At 38.7% G+C, this 17,045-nt stretch overlaps 1 protein-coding gene across 3 annotated transcripts in view; it reads right to left on the bottom strand.

Annotated features, from left to right (window-relative positions):
- The window catches only part of cpeb1a (cytoplasmic polyadenylation element binding protein 1a), a 61,255-nt gene that overhangs the window by 5,677 nt on the left and 38,533 nt on the right, over positions 1–17,045 (bottom strand). For 2 of the 3 annotated variants that reach the window (XM_069902771.1, XM_069902773.1), the window contains exons 4-9: positions 13,214–13,428; positions 11,046–11,289; positions 9,282–9,395; positions 4,282–4,386; positions 3,591–3,727; positions 1,345–1,543 (exon numbers count right to left, since the gene is read on the bottom strand). In XM_069902771.1, coding sequence (XP_069758872.1) covers positions 1,345–1,543; positions 3,591–3,727; positions 4,282–4,386; positions 9,282–9,395; positions 11,046–11,289; positions 13,214–13,428 — 1,014 coding nt within the window. The remainder of the gene's footprint in view (positions 1–1,344; positions 1,544–3,590; positions 3,728–4,281; positions 4,387–9,281; positions 9,396–11,045; positions 11,290–13,213; positions 13,429–17,045) is intronic. The other variant, XM_069902772.1, reaches the window with a different exon arrangement.

Genomic DNA, 17,045 nt, shown 5'->3' on the forward strand with positions numbered 1-17,045 from the left:
AACCTGTGTAGCCCTCCTGGGACCCAAGTACGCCCAGTGGGGCAAAAGTAGTTCCAGGTCCTTTTAAGCCGAGGGCGAAGCAACCCAGCGATACAAGGGGATCCCACCCCCACCATGATGCAGCAAGTTTCCACCACCCCCACCATCAACTGCGCTCCCCTCTGCCCCCACAGCAGCCAACCCCCCCATCCCCACAGCAGCCAACCCCCCCCCACAATCATGGCAGGCACTTTATCAGTGACGCCAGCACCGGAACAACAGGGTCGGCCATTTTCAGTTTCAAGCCACAGGAGGACGCGACCGAGGTTAGTATTACCTCAGAGGTAGGGCAGGGACCCTGTTGGATTAGGACCCTTTCAACCTGCCGTGTGAGTGGGGCGCTAACCAGGTAAATTGACCGGTTAACCCCATTTTACACAGCAGCTTAAAAGGGCCTACTGCCTTACTTTTCATGCACTACCATTTCTAGTTATAGTAATGTTGTAAGATGGCTGCGATTACACTATGATTGTTGCTGCAAAACAACAAATTTCATGACAAATTCTGATACTAAAATTATAGGTCTGTAGATCATAGAATATTACAGCAGAAACAGAACCTTCAGGCCTTCACATCTGTGCCAAATTTTTTCTGCCTAGTCTCACTGATGGACGTGGTAGGTTTCCATCCATGGACCTGTCCAAATGCTTAAATATTAAAATTGAGCCCACGCTCACCATTTCAGCTGGCAGCTTATTCACCCACCACTCAAGTCCCTCCTAAATCTTTCCTCTTAAACCATGTCCTCTGGTTTGCATCTCACCTACCCTCAGTGGGAAAAAAGTCTACCTACATTTGCTTGCCTATATCCCTCAATTTTAAATTCTTCTATCAAAGTACTTTTCTCATTCTTCTATGCTCCAAAGAAAAAAAATTCTAACCTAAAATTGAAGTAAAAGCAGCTAGAGAAACACATCAGGTCAAACTGTAGTTTATATAAGGCTGCAAGGATTATAGATGGGGAACAGTGAGATCCCACAGAACTCCTTGGAGGGCATAGGATGATTTTGAGGGTAGACATTTCTTGGAGATTTCAGTTTGGTTTTTGAGAGTAACAGGGATTACAGATAGGGAGCAGTGAGAGAATCCCACAGAACTCCCTTTGAGACCCCTTGAAAGTCTCAAGCCCAAAACATTGGTTATGTATCATCTTTGCTATACAAACAACACTGTTTGACCTGCTGAGTTTTTCCAGAATTGTTTTTAAATGAAATTACAGCAATTTATAATTACTCAATGTACAGAGGACAATTTAAAATAAGCCAGTGGAGAATCAACAATGAACACCCAGTGGAAATAACATACCAATTGGATACTTGTGCTTGTCAGTATCAATACCAGCATATACCACACCCCCAAACAAGTCATTCATGATGGCTGCCAAGGCCTCTGCATTCAACATTCCATGTAGTGCTCCAACAAAAACAGTTTTATTGGAATCCAGGCGCTGAGATGGGCTGCAAACAAAATTGCTGTCAGAAAGGACCCAAGGTATGACCTGCACCTGCAAAATATTTAAAAAGCAAAAATTCACAGTATTAACTGCTCTTCGAAGTTTATAAAGAGTTATACGATAGAAGACAAGCCCCTACCTAAATTTCAGATGGGAATTTCACTGGACAATGAAAATACTTGTGTATTTTATGGATTTTGGGCTGCTGGTCATGGAAAAAATAATCACCTTAAAAAATGTTCCCACCACATGCTTTTTTTTTTAAACTTATTTTTGTGATTTCCTGTCCTATTTTAAGTCTACTCGTATATTGTCCACAAAGCAAGGTGTTTTAGTCAGTCCATGAATGTCTGGGCATGAACTCCATGCAGGTGCAATGCAGATGTAGTCTTATGCCTGGGCAGGCTTAGTCAGGATAGATGTAGACAACCTATAAAAGCAGCTCACATGCACAGATACTGCATTACATTGATAAAAGAGTGAACACATGCTCTTCAGGCAATAGCATAATGAGTGTACTTAATGGCATTTATTAATGAGCAAACTGAAGGCTTTAAGTTTAATAGGCTTAACAGCCCTGTCAAGAGAAAAGGGCATTAATGCATGTTAGATCAAGAAATAAGTACTTTCTCCACTTGGCCACGTTCTAAATTAAAACTTTTTTGGATGAACTGGGAGTACTGATAAGAATGAATTACTGGAGTTAAATTCCCCCAAGATCCTATGCTTTTCAGGAATATCAGGAATAAGACCAAAAATGAAATTAATTTGTTTCAAAAGCAAAATTGCATTACCAATTGCAAGAAAGTGTATAGAAATAACATGGAAATCAGATACACATTTGTGAATGGACGGATGGCATGCTAAAATTTGTAGTTGTATACCTCGAGAAAATTACATGCAAATAGATCATTTATTTTTGAAGATTTGTGCCCATATTTACAAATTGTATCAATTTATACAAGACATCCCCAAGACCTCTGAAAACCTCATCAGCTCCTTGGAGTTAATTAGTATATATTGTCATGGTACAAGTTTGCTGTAATTATGGGAATTCTACTAACCAGGTGTGTTCTTACCTCATTTCCAACTTTTCTCTCAATCTCTTTTCACTTTTTAGTTATTCCATTCTTTTTCTTTTCTGGGGTTATTATTGGGGTGGCGGGGAAGTATTTTAATTATGCTACAAGAATGATACACACTGTACTTACATGTGGAATTTAAATATAAAATATTCAAAACTGGCATTTATTGTCTTCAGGAAGAATGTAGCAGAAGTGTCAGGTTAATATGACAACAGCTCTGATATATTCACTGCCTTACTTTGACTTTTCATGCATTTTTTAATTTATTGTTGCAAGGTGTTTATAGGTTTGTACTGTGACGCTGCCACAAAACAAATTTTGTTAATTGATCATGACAATAAATTCCAATTCATCCTGTTACACTTATGGCAAGTATATGCTCAAGGCTCAAAAATAGATCGCGACTGCACATTAAGCTCCAGCTCTACTTTGGTTGTAAAATTTGTGACCAAGACAAACCCTGGGCTCCTCACATTTGTTATGCAACATGCACAATCAACCCAAGAGCTTGGCTCAGCATCATTTCTGTGATCTGACTAACACCCCTACCCACTATAGATCCCCATACCAACATCGGTTTACTGATCCTGGGCCTGTGCTTTCTCACCTCCTCCTTTCCAAACCCAGACACTAAAAAAATCAGCACAGGCTGGTGGCATTAAGGACCGATAGCCTTGGCCAAAACACTGTACAATTTTCCTCAAAACAGAAATTTAGAGGCTTGAGAATCAAGAATGTTGACCGAAGATGTTAAAACTAACTGCAAAGTATAAAGTAAAGTGATCTACTCACACTTCCAGACCTGCTTGAAATAGACAGTTAAAGTAAAACTTCAAGTAGGAACAAAATTTTACATTGTTCATGAAAGATCAAATAACCAGCTAGTCAGCTAATACAAAGCTGTTTGTTACAATGGATTAGTCAAACCATTTAGCGTAACTTGTATATTAATAAATCACATTCCAATTATACAAAACTGAGTGGCAAAGCCAACATGAAAATATTTCAAGTACCTCTTTGCACCGCATCCTGCGACTTGACATCTTGAAATAGTATTCACTCGCTCCATCAGTACTCATGATGTCGTGCGTGCAGGATTGCAGCAATGTGTGCACAGACTTCTCAGATTGAAACACTAGATAGACATAACCTAGGAAAATGTCAATTCAATAATATTTTTCAGTTTCTACATTTCCAAATGGAAGTGCTCAAGACATTGCATATCATGGGGGGGACGACAAAGCCAAAAACAACAAGGAGCAAGTCATGCACAAATGTTCACTGCTCCAACTGAATTTTAACAGTCAGATGAGCTGGGAATGGAAATACATTTATTGAAACTATGCTGCTCCAACTAGATTTATGGATTCCAAGAAAAAATAACAACTAATTGATTTCTACAAGTTTGTCACATTAATGGAACTTCATACAAGTCAAATGAATGTTTAGATTTGCCCTGAACAATTGAGTGTTAAGATAGGTGGCAGTGATTTCACCTTGCTTCACATAAAGCTATGAATTGGTGTACAAGTGCTTTGTAAAAATTAAAATGGCAGGAAGATTTGAATGTCTTTATTCACTGTCCAAGGTGGTTTGGTTTTAGTTGTACCTGCATGCATACCAGTGCTCCGACCCACAACCGCAGTGACGACATCACCACGTCAGAACAGGTAAAATATCCTACCACATCTCAGTTCTCATTACCTTTCGGCATATTACCTTTGGGTGGGCATCGAGGGTGCTTGCCATCCTTACCCGGCCATTCCACAGTCAGCGAACCAAATACTCTGAAAGTATTTATCAGCCCCACTAATGAGAAAAGAATAAACCATTAAACACAATAGAATTTGCCAAATCCTGCCACAAACCCAACACCATCACTTAAAGGCCACAAAGTGATATTTGATAACAAGATGGCCTGAAGTTCAATGCAGCTTCCAGTTTAGAAGTCACCTCTTCCCTTGCTGTTTTAAGACTTAGAATCATGAGCACCTGTATTAGTTAGTTCTATACCACCCTTTAAAATCAGTGCTTTAGCCCTGAACAAAACCAAGCAATTTTCTAGATGTTGGTTTCATTCTCACCCCAATAATTCTAGCTCAGAATCAAATTAGGTCAAGCCTAATTACCAATTTTTACAATGACCAAGATACAAGATATTTGCCATTGTCCAAGTGATACTAAACCGAGGTCTTTATCACTTGAATCACTAAAAGACATTTATTTTGTTCAAGGAGAACAAGAGTAGTGTGGGGTCCCTGAACAGCTACCGCCTGTAGCACCAATTTCTGTGAGGAAATGCTTTGAGGAAGCTGGTAATGGCCAGGATTAACACATACCTAAGCAAAGATCTAGACCTACTGCCTTCGATTTAAAAAAAATTGCTCCACAGCAGATTCAATATTGCTGGCTCTCCACTCAGCTCTGATTACCTCAAACAGCAATTCATACATATTATGCTGGTCAAGAAGCTAAACTCTTAGGTCCCTGTTTCTTCCTTTTCTACCCCCCCCCCCCCAAATGGATCCTTGACCTCATTGGAAGACCATAGTCCATATGAATTGGAGAAGTCTGATTATTAACACCGACACACCCCAAGAATTCCTCACTTCCAGACCCTAATCAGTGCAAATTGTTAATTAGATCTTCTCTACAATCTCCAGCAGAACCATATTCTTGGCTCTACTCACTTTACAACCATGTGTGGCTCAATAGAACAACACCATCTACAAATTTTCTGATGATGCCATCATGTGTTAAAGGGGAAAGAGCCGATTGTGGACTTCAGGAGGGGATATCAAAGGTCGTACTACCAAAATATATGGAAAGTTTGTCTCACCTGCAGGTAAAGAATTTCAGGGTCATGTGATGTTATGTATATGTGCTCTGACAAATCTGAATCACTGCTCAGACATTAGCCGATTAGGTTTCAACACCAGCCTCTCAATACACTTCACTATTGATACAAGTGCCACAGGTTGGTAGACATTTAGGGAGGTTACCACTCTTGGGCACAGGCATGTTTGAAACCGGTAGGTACCACACCCTGCCAGAGTGAGACATTAAAGATATCCATGACTACATTGGCAAGTTGATAAGCACAAGTACTCCACCCAGATGCTTTCCTTGGATTCATTCCTAAAAGCAGTCATTAGACACTGACGGAAGAGGGTCATCAGGGACATGGGGTACATAGTGGCTCTTTCTTGCTCTGGTGGACAGATCAGGCAAAGTCATTGTTCATCTGGGAGTGAAGTTTTGCTGTCTCCTCCTGCATAGGATTTGGTTTTGTCGCAGGTTATCCTATTTGGGCCCTATCAGGTATCTTTTGTTGTTTCCATTTTCATCAGGAATCTTCACTGCCTGGGGTAATGGAGTTTTGTAGATTGTACATGCTCCTCGTGCAGTGATCTGGATCTCAGCATGTTCTGGATTTAGTTGTTCATCCAGGGCTTTGGATTAGAGAAAATCCTGAACTATTTGGTGGGGACACTCGTCAAAAGCTGTAATGATCCTGATATCGTTAATTAGATCCTGAGCAGAGTTCCTTAACACCCTCCAATTAACTGACTCAAAGCCGTCCTGTAACTGTTCTTCAGCCTCCTACAACCACCTTCTGGCGACCCTGATCTCTGGAGCCCCTCTTTTTGGGCTCCTGAAATGCAGGCTTGAGGAGGACAGGCAAGTGATCGAACTTGCTAAAATTCAGTCTTGGAAAAGCACTGTAGGCCTGCCTCATCTTGCTATAGAGATCACATGTGCTGAGACCTCTGGTACAAAAAATTAGGTGCTGGTGGTAGTTGGGCAGGGTTTTCTTGAGACAGGCCTGGTTAGAGTCACTGACTACAATTTGCAATGCATCTTGGTGGGCCATCTCATTTACTGACCACATGCAGCTCCACAAGTGTCTGCTGTAATCTGCATCCGGAAGGATATAAACTCCAGAGGGAATGACTGGTGAGAACTCTGGGTTAGTTAGTTAATTGAGATTTTCTCAAAAGCAGTGGAGGAGGAGGTTGACATGACTCCAATGTCTGTGCAGCATTCAGAACTAATTAAAAAGCATACACAGACCCCTCCCTCTGCCAAAATTAGAGTTCTGATCCAGTATGAAACCTTCTGGTCAGATTGCAGCATCCAATGTGTTCTCCATTAGCCAGGCCTCAGTGGAGCAAACAACCGAGATTTGTCTCATCATTCATTGAAAGCAACTTTACCCTGAAGTGAATTTTATTTTTCAATGACTGGATATTTAGTGAAAGGATACAAATTTGCTTTATCCTAATATATAAATAAATAAATAATTTTTAAAAAAAAAAAAATAATATATATATATATAAAATTCACTTCAGGGTAATATATATATATATATATAATTACCAATCTCTTTTTTTAAAAACTGATGATGCTAAAGCTCTTACATTTGCCAATTCTTTACCTGATAATAAGCAGGTGCAAAGTCAAGAAAGGTTTTCCCAACAGCTTGTTTTGGTTCCGAGAGGGAAGAATGGGAAGCGAGAGATGGAATCTCAGTTGATTGATATTGGAGTTGATGATCAGGTTAATTGAGATTTGGAATATATGTTTTTTTTCCCTGAGAAAATGCTGGAGCCAGGGAGGTGCTTCATTTCTGGTGGGGTGTTTGCAGATATGACTGAACAGCTAAATTTTGCTACTTTTAATGTTAACTGGCTTAACAATCCAATTAATAGAAAAAGGTTTTGGCATATACTGAAAAAATTGAAGGTGGGCGCCACTTTTTTTTTTGCAGGAGATAAAGGAACATCAGAAATTAAGAGATTGGGTTGGGCAAGTTATAGCGTCTTAATTCCAAAACAAGAGGAGTTGCTATTTTGATTAATAAAAAGTTAACTTTTAAAATTGGAATCAGTTTTTAAGTCAGCTGGTAGGCTCTTAATTGTTAACTAAAATTTTCTGAATGTTGGACAAATGCTTCTAATATAGAAGAGCAATTCATGATGGATTCCAATTTAAAAATCAGACATATAAAATGGTTTTAATTGTTTAGATCCATTATTAGATAAATCTCCATAATCAGTAATCAGAACTAAAATGGCTGAACAGCTAATGGAGTTAATGAAAGATATGAATTTGATATGTGGAGACATTTTTTTCATTTCCTCATGACTTATTCGAGAATAGATTTTTTTTTAGTATCAGCGCAATTACAAGGTCAAGTTTTGAAGGCTGAATACAAGGAAGATTTTGTCTGATCATTCTTTGCTATTAATTACGTGTACAGGTTCGGAAAGAATTGAGAATGTTTATCATTGGAGATTTAATTCCTTATTGCTAAAAAAATCCTGAAATTTTAAATTTAAGAGATCAAATTCAGCTTTTTTTGAAAATAAATATAGGCTCAGTTGATAGTAAATTTGTTTTATGGGATGCTTTGAAAGCTTACTTACAGGGATAAATTATTAATTATACTGCTAAAATTAAGAAACAACATATGGCTGAGGTTAGTAAATTGGAGAAGGAGATAGAGATTTTGGAAAAGGATTTACAACGAAATTCTACAGAAGTTAAGAAAGTACATTTAGTTATGAAATTTATGGTATAATTTGTTACGAACAAATTTGAGAAATTATTAGAGAGCGAAACCGCAAATATTAAGAGTTGGATAAAAGAGCTCAAAGTTTTAGCTTGGCAGTTAAAAACGTAGCAAGTTTCTAGAACAATGCTATTAGACATGATTCATAAACCTCAGGAAATTAATGATGTTTCATAAATTTTATGAAAAATTGTATATTTCTGAAGTGCTGGAAGATTAAGCTAAAATTGATTATTTGATTTAGTTTTACCTTCTTTGAAGGATAAGGATAAAGGATTTAGATGTTTCCTTTACTGTTAAAGTGATGGAAGCACTCCAATTATGTCTCGTAGGAAGTCTCAAGATGGTTTTACTTCTGAATTTTATGAAGTATTTCAAGACTTGTTCCTTTATTGATGGATGTATTGAAACAGGCGATGGAGATTTGTTTTTTTCTGGATTCCTTTTCCAAAGCAATTATTAGTTATTCTTAAGGATAGGGACCCATTAAAAGCAGAATCTTATAGACCTATTTCCTTATTGAATGTAGATTATAAAATTGTTGCCAAGGTTCTAGCTAATAAGATTAGCTAAATGGTTAGCAGATTTAATTCATGTAGATCAAGTGGGCTTTATTAATAGATATTCAGCAGATAATATTATAAAGTTGATTAATTAATATTTCTCGGAAGCAATCTGACCAACCAATGGCAATTTCTCTCAATGCAGAAGGCCTTTGATAGAGTTGAATTGAGTTTTTTTTTTAATTTAAAGATTTGGAGACATTTAATTTTTTATTGGTTGGATTAAGACTTTAAAGACCTACTGCTAGAGTAGGCGGCTGCATTCAGATGGCTGGGAAGACCACTGTGGTGTGGCGGTTATCCCCCTTGGAGGAGGGTTACGAAGTTCGCCTTGCAGGCGCCCCTGCACATTCATGTGGCCTTCCAACAGCCGCATATTGCCAAAATATGAAAATGCCTCATGACTGATACAAGAAACCAACTTCATTTCAAAAACACTAATGTTAGTGAATAATTCACTCAAATACTGGCCAACCATTGGCAATATTAATATCCATGAACTAGTAATGGAATGAGATTTTAGCATTTGATATGCCCTTTCCAATGTAATACCACAGCTAATTTACCTTCAGTTATGTCCCAGGGTACACCACCCAAGAATACTTTGCAGGAATAGATTGGATTCTTGTAATTCCGGGGTGGCAGCTGGCCTCTCCATGTAAATGTGGCTTCGCTCATTGCTTTAAGGAAATAAAGAACAAAGAAGGGATTTTATTTCTTGATGCAGATCATACTGCATACACAAGCATCTTTCAATATTCTCAGATACAAAAGTAATATACTCCATTATGTAGTTTCTCTCCTTCCCATAACTAGAAAAGGTGCTACTCTTGCTTTTAAGACACGCTTTTAGCAAGACCCTTTTCCAATTCTAAAGGAGTCTGGTCAAACAAATGAACTACAAAAATAATGCCACATTAAAAATTGTAAAAGTCAGAAGTTACTGGAAATCAGGCATTTCATCAGCTGACTAATCAATTTACCCAAGTGAAAAGGGCAACATGGCTACTAACCATGCAAAATAATTCTTTGCATTATTACCAATAAAATGTTAGATATTAACATTTACATTAGTTTAACTTGCATTGAAATTGAAATTGCATAATACCCAAATGTATACCAAATGCCTTCATTTTGACTGTCAGTACCATTACTACAATGCTGGGGTAATAACTTGAATTTTAGTTAACATGCTGGCAAATCACATCCAGCACCCACAATAAAAAACCCTAAAAAACCCAAATGTCATTATTCATTGCGATTACAAAAAGGTATGAAAATTCAAAAATCACAGCAGAGGAAAGGCTTTTTTTTTGCTACCACGTCCATGCCAAATAATGATCCATCAACCAGTATTTCAAATTGGCAATATTTGACCCATCATCTTCTGTGCATTGACAATTGTCTCTCTTTGGCTTGGCTTCGCGGACGAAGATTTATGGAGGGGGTAAAAAAGTCCACGCCAGCTGCAGGCTCGTTTGTGGCTGACAAGTCCGATGCGGGACAGGCAGACAGGATTGCAGGGGAAAATTGGTTGGTTGGGGTTGGGTGTTGGGTTTTTCCTCCTTTGCCTTTTGTCAGTGAGGTGGGCTCTGCGGTCTTCTTCAAAGGAGGTTGCTGCCCGCCAAACTGTGAGGCGCCAAGATGCACGGTTTGAGGCGTTATCAGCCCACTGGCGGTGGTCAATGTGGCAGGCACCAAGAGATTACAATTGTAATGCTTATCCAAATGGAGGACTATTGTGCCCTCTTCATTCACAGAACATTTTAAATATTAATTGTCCTATGGGCACAGTTCCTCAGACGGCTTCGCCCTACCCATTTGCCCTGGTTGGTATCCCTACACTTTTTTTTTTAAAAATACTACCACTTTCCAGTCCCCATGGTCCTTGATACGTTCTAGGATCCCATCATTGTGTAGATCCTATCCTTCAGTCCTCCGGATTAAATACCATCTGCCATTACCCTGCCAATTTTACCAATTTCTTTTTTCTAAACTCAATGTCCAAGACTAGCCTCACTGTTGATTTGTTAAATGACAAATTGTACCTCCTACATGCATATTCAACTTGATGTACATAACAGTAAGAGTCCCAGCACTGAACCTCAAGGCCATGGGCTTCCAAACAGAAAAACTCTTCCATCATTATCTTCAATATTCAAGTAGAAGACTTCAAAGCAGGTTCCAGACACTAGGTAGAAGTGAATCTAGTCTACACTTACAAATCAAAAGTTCTGAAAGAAAAGCCAAGATGGACAATATAATTTAAAAGTATAACCAAATAATTTGAGGGCTATAGAATAAAGATGGAGTATGAAATGGGATCCTACCTGCAGCTTGTCTGTGCAATCTAGCCTCCTTCTCAATACTGAAAGGATCTTCTGGGCTCTCAAAAAGATTCCAATTTGCCCATCCAGAATTTGCTGACCCTCTTTCGAAGAGATTAGGGGTCATTGGATTAGTGACTGAAACTTTATCTCGATCCACTCGAGAGCTTGTACAAGCTCTTTTCATCGAATCCCTGCTTGCGCCACTCATTGGCAGAAAGGAAATTGGAGAAATGCGAAGGCTCGACTATAATAAAAACATTAAAAAGTAGATGACATGAAAAAACTTGCCCCACAAAAATTTTAGCAGCTAATGAAATTTAGTCACCATGGAGCTCTACAGCACAGAAACAGATTTACCAACAAGAATTCACACATTCAAGCCATTTAATGAAGGCAAAGAGATTTAAAAATACAGACACAATTTATATATATAGTGTGTGTGTGTGTGTGTGTGTGTGTGTGTGTGTGTGTGTGTGTGTGTGTGTGTGTGTGTGTGTGGTCAAAAAAGGCTTTGTTATAGTCATTAAACAAGAAAGTTGCAAACATTGGGGTCAAGTGCAATACACCAACGTGCTGAAGAAACTTGGGTCACGCAGCATTCATGGGAAGTAAAACATCACCAATGTTTCAGGCCTGAGCCCTTCATCAAGGTCCTACGAGGAAATCAAGCATTTAACATTTATGTGTGCAACTTTACTGCAAGCCTTTTAAATGTCATTGAGCTGTAATCAGAATAAGTTTCTGGATTCCATTATCATTCAAAAATTTCCAAAGCATGAATTTTAACCATTTTGGATCAAACATTAAATTTAGACTACTTTGTGACCCAGTCATAATTTTAGTCCTGAAGCTTTGCACATTTACCAAATATTAATTTTTTTTAAATATATAAATCAGATTGATCATCTAGGACAAGTGTTGCCTCGTTTGGTAGAGATCAAAAAATACTGCATGATTGGACCATCTTTGGAGCACCAACCATTTGCTATAGATATTGTCAGATCTACAAAGCACTTCATCCATTAATACCAACTAATCCTTCAGTGCTCTTATTCTGCTCTTGCTATGTAGTTTATCTTTCTCTATGTAACTGTGTGGCTGCACTCACTGTGTTTTATACAGCTGTATGAAGGTTACTGGATTTGGTAGACTGTTCTGAAGAACCCTCTTCACTGCAACAGAAAACTTACTTTTATGACCAAGATCCAAACTAATCAGCCATTTCACTCATTCTCATTAGCCTACTCATAACCCATTATCAACAGCAGGGAAAACTACAATTTGCCAATTGTTTCCACCCCATCCCTCAACAACATCAACTTAAAAATGGACTATCTGTGATGATCAGGATATCAGAATTTGTCATGAACAGATCACAATATTTGTTGTTTTGCAGGTGTAAATCTTGCCATAAATTCCATTTAAAAATAAATTAGTGCCAAAGAGCAAGTGAGGTTGTCAGAAATCTGATGGGGGAAAGAAGCAGTTTTTGTGCCACTAGGGTTCATTTTCAGGCTCCTGTACCTCCTTCCTGATGGTAGTAGTTAGTGTGAAGAGGGCCTGGCCTAGGTGGTGCAGGTCCTTGAGAATAAAAGCTGCTTTAAGGCACCACCTCTTGTAAGAGTCCTCAGAGTGAAGACATGCCTTTGGTTCACCCCTCTAGATTTTTGCTGCCCTGTGCATTGGCACCTCCACACCAGATTGATGGCAGCATATTCACCTTAAACTTGAAATCCAAGTTAGCATTGTAACACAGTATAGGACAAATTGTGCATTACTGAAAGTAGAAAATAACCATAGAGTATCTACATGTTAAGGAAAAATTAAATTTTGCATAATAGCCACTTGCTTTATAACAGTTTAACATTTTAGAGAAGACCCTACTAACACAGCAATTATCTGTACAATGCATACAAATGATTTTGATGGAAATTTATATCCCAGGCATTTCAAAACTCGAATAGCCAGATCCAAATGTGGCCCAAAATGCTGCAAGTTATAAAAAGCCCAATACAAATACATACACACTGTCACTTTAGATCGCAGTAGAAAGCCTGCTACCAGTGGGTACTGTGCTCAAGCACAAAAGCAAGCTATTATGCAAAGACATTCAAAATTCAAACCATTAAAAGTTTCTACCTTCTTGGACTCAGAAATTGAAGTCTTACCATGAGCTCTGAAAGGGGATCAGAACCAGAGCTGATGCCACTTGTGTCAGAGTCAGAAGGGCTGCTTGACCGACAGTCCAAAACTGAACGGTGGTCCAATCGCTTTGGAAAAGATGATGCAAATTGATCAACATAATTTGAGCCTATTGGATTCAGTGATGGGAACCCAACTGATGTACGTGGCAGCTGAGAACTCAGTGGATTAGTGAGCAGGCCTAAAAATGCAAGTAGGAAAGTGAGCACTTTCAAATCCGCACAGGTTCAGTTGATCACTAGATCAAGCAGCATTTCCAGGTTCCACAAATTCCCCTACTCAATAAGATCAGTTTCATTTTCCATCAGAAGTCTCTCAACCGGAAAAGTCACTGTAAATGTGTGAAAAAGAAAAAGTGCATATCATGGCTATTGTGATTTATGGTGTGAAAAATAAAAAATTAAATAAATAAATAGATAAATAAATAAATAAATAGAAAGTTTAAAAAAAAACAAAAAGAAGTCTCTCAACCGGGATGCTTTGCTTTCTCCATTAGATTCTGCCGGGGTGGACAAACTGCATCTTTCAAGCCACATGCAGCTTAGTGACATATAATGTGCAGATCACAAAAATAGGTTGGTTAAGGAAGGAATGGTACAAGCCAACTCATAATGGTAGTTCTAGTGGTTGTGGCCTGTGATCATTTCACTGGGCAGGGTCATCTCTGCAGACATTGCCCCCATAGGGTCACAGCCACTGCACCATCAGACCTACCCCCAGCACTAGTATGCGTCAAGTGTTAGTAGTGTCTAATGGCGCTTAACATAATAAAAGCAGCGCCGGGGCAGATGGTGTTAACATTCATTGGCAGGTAGGCCCCAAACCATCAAACACACAACTAATAGTAGCTCAATAAGCTTGTTCATTACAACCTTCTCAACCAAAGGATGAGTTGAGTGCAGTTTTATCACTGGTATTTATCATGTTTATAAAGTACCTTACTTCACCATGTTAAATTCAGTTTTGGTAACTTGCCTACCTGAAATCAACTGCCAGGGTACGACGCCTCCACTTTTTTTAATATACAAGTGATAGGATATAAAAAGTGACATTATTTACAATCACAAATGTTAGAAGTGGACAAGATTTTAAAAATTACACCTTTCCACTGGGATTGTACAGTGCAAGGGGTCATTGCAAACCAAACTGCTTGGCCTTTACAGCTCTCCCAAAAAAATACACTGCTGTGGCAATGATGCATGTTTGGAACATTGTTATTTCACCATGTTTAAATGTCAGTTTAAACAAAGACCTTGGTTATAAACTGCAGCATTAATTGCATGAACATTCACATTAATTCAGGTTTCGTTATTTGTAAACCAAACCAGTACAAAGGGGAAAAAGGCTTAGACCAGCAGACTCAAATACAAATAATAACTAAGTAGGGGGAAAAGCTCAAGGACTGAATGCTCTTTCTTCTGGCTATGCATCCTGTAGGATGATAGTTCCTTTCAGTCAATTTTTGAGGTTTGATAGGTGTCCTGGAGTGCCTGTATAGCCAATATTGACAGGCACTCCTTGCCATATTCTTAAAGGAATAGCATGTGCATGAATGGATTTTAGGCAAGTAGGGGGGTTTCACAGGTCCAGACCCACCTCTAATCATTATTCCCCCACGAGAGAGATCGATCACTTCTACAGTGTTATAGCCAAAAGCAGCTGGGACTGCAATAGGACAAGCTGGCAAGCCCCATTTGGAAAACGGCCTGGTTAAGGACCTTGTGGTTCATGCAAGAGGGGACTGGCTGTCTAAGGTTTCACTTGGAAAAAGAGAAACCAAGAAACTAGAATGACTGATTAAAAAGGAATCAGTTGTGGATGTCCTGGAACAACAAATCTCTCTGAAAACTGAGAAGAACCTTCCTGAACGGAAACCATTTACCTTTGGGAGCACCAAAGCCTAGTGAACTTTATAAATGTTAAATTCTGTGCACAGTATAAGAATTGCCTGCAATCAGTGAATTTGGAGGAATGAGAAGTGAGATTGGACTGTGAACCAAAGAATCAGAAGGGGGGTCAAGTTAGGTTAAATGAGTCAATAGTGATAAAGTTTGATTCTATTTTCACATTTAAAGATAATTAAAAGCAACTTTTGTTTAAGTAGCCAATTGTCTTGGTGAATATCCATTGCTGCTGGGTTTTGGGGTCCTCTGGGCTCTTAACATCCATTCAAGGACTGAATACAAGGTTCAATGAAAAGATACAGGGACTATCTGCCAGTGGTTTGCAGTGCAGAACCAGTCAAACATTGACCAGCCCAGTTCAGAAGTGAAATCCTATCAATGGCTTAAATGACAAGAGAAATGAAGCACAAAAGGGTAGGTATTCACTTCACAGTCAAGATGGAAGATTCTGCCTTGAAATTAAATATTGAAAGCTGATTTTGCACAATTGTCGAGATACTCAAATGACCCACATTATGTTCTAGGTAAAGATTTGAAATGAAACATGTAGCAACAAAATAAAGTGAATCATTGCTTATTTGAGATTTGTCAGTGATATTTGCTCAAAGGAAGGAGTTGAATGGAGTAACATTCATTTCTTTTTATACAATTATTTTGTTACAAAATGTGCAAGAGTAAAAATGTGCATATATTTTTCATTTTGCAGCTATCATCTGCAGTTTATCATGCGACTCTTGCATTAAGTTTGGCCACCCCGGATTATGCTCTGCAAAAGCACTCCCAGGCCCACCCAAGCTACTCTGTTCATGATTGGGGCATCCATCAAGAATAGTCCATCCTTAATTACTGGTGATCATCTGTCAGTATATTGAGAATTTCTTCCATGAAATTAGTCTTGCCTCAGAATCACAAACTATGATATTGTGTCAAATTATAGGATCCACTCATTGCATCTATCAATTTCAGTAAATGGAACCAATATTTTTTGCAGCCACCTATTTTAAAACCATTGGATGAAGGTCATCAGATCCCAATGCTCTTGCCTTTAACCCGGCAAGTTTTTGTTGCATTTTATCTATTGTGATTTTTACAAGTCCCTCATTATTTGAAATTGGCCACTGTTTAAAAGCCTTTTAGACAAGTTCATGGATAGGAAAGGTTTAGGGGAAAAAGGGACAAACAGGTAGAATAAGGGACAACTTGGGATTTGCTCAGGTAGGCAACTTGGCCAGCATGAACATGTTTGACTGAGGGCCCTGCTTCTATGTTGCAAAACTGACCTAGAGGTTAATTTCACAACTTGAAAGAAAATTCCATACGTCACTGGTTTTCGAAGAGGAAATCAGATTGGTGGGAGATTGGATTTAAGAGTAGCAAGACAAAAGATCAGGTAGAGCATTATACAGGTAAAGGACTAATGACACATGGACCCCCTCCCCCCCCCCCCCACCAAAAGTCACCTTGGAGGAATGTTCTTGTCTTGAGAAAGGCGGCTTTTTTTCTTGCACAGAAATGATTAGTTACTATTTTAGCTCATGTTGTGTAAACACTTGTACTGATATCAGTTAAGCAGGTAATTCTTGAATAATATCAGTTCACTCAGAATATCCAAACTATGAAAATGCATGCTGAATTACCCAGGTCCATACAATGAGTTTTAGATCAAAGTGCAGGGAGACATGGGGGGAAAAATGGATTCTGCTGATTCTACTCCATTGAGAATTGAGTCATGAAAGACTCTTGGCCATGAAATCTAGCGTCAGCAGCTAAATAGCACTGTGGCAAAAGGGGAGAGAGGTTTTAAATGCATACAACAAAGCAGACACCTTGTATAAGACAGTATATTATTTTTTAATCCAAAACCACTTGTACAGCCACCTCATTAAAGAGGATT

This window comes from Narcine bancroftii, chromosome 11, assembly GCF_036971445.1.
Source record: "Narcine bancroftii isolate sNarBan1 chromosome 11, sNarBan1.hap1, whole genome shotgun sequence".
Lineage (NCBI taxonomy): Eukaryota > Metazoa > Chordata > Chondrichthyes > Torpediniformes > Narcinidae > Narcine > Narcine bancroftii.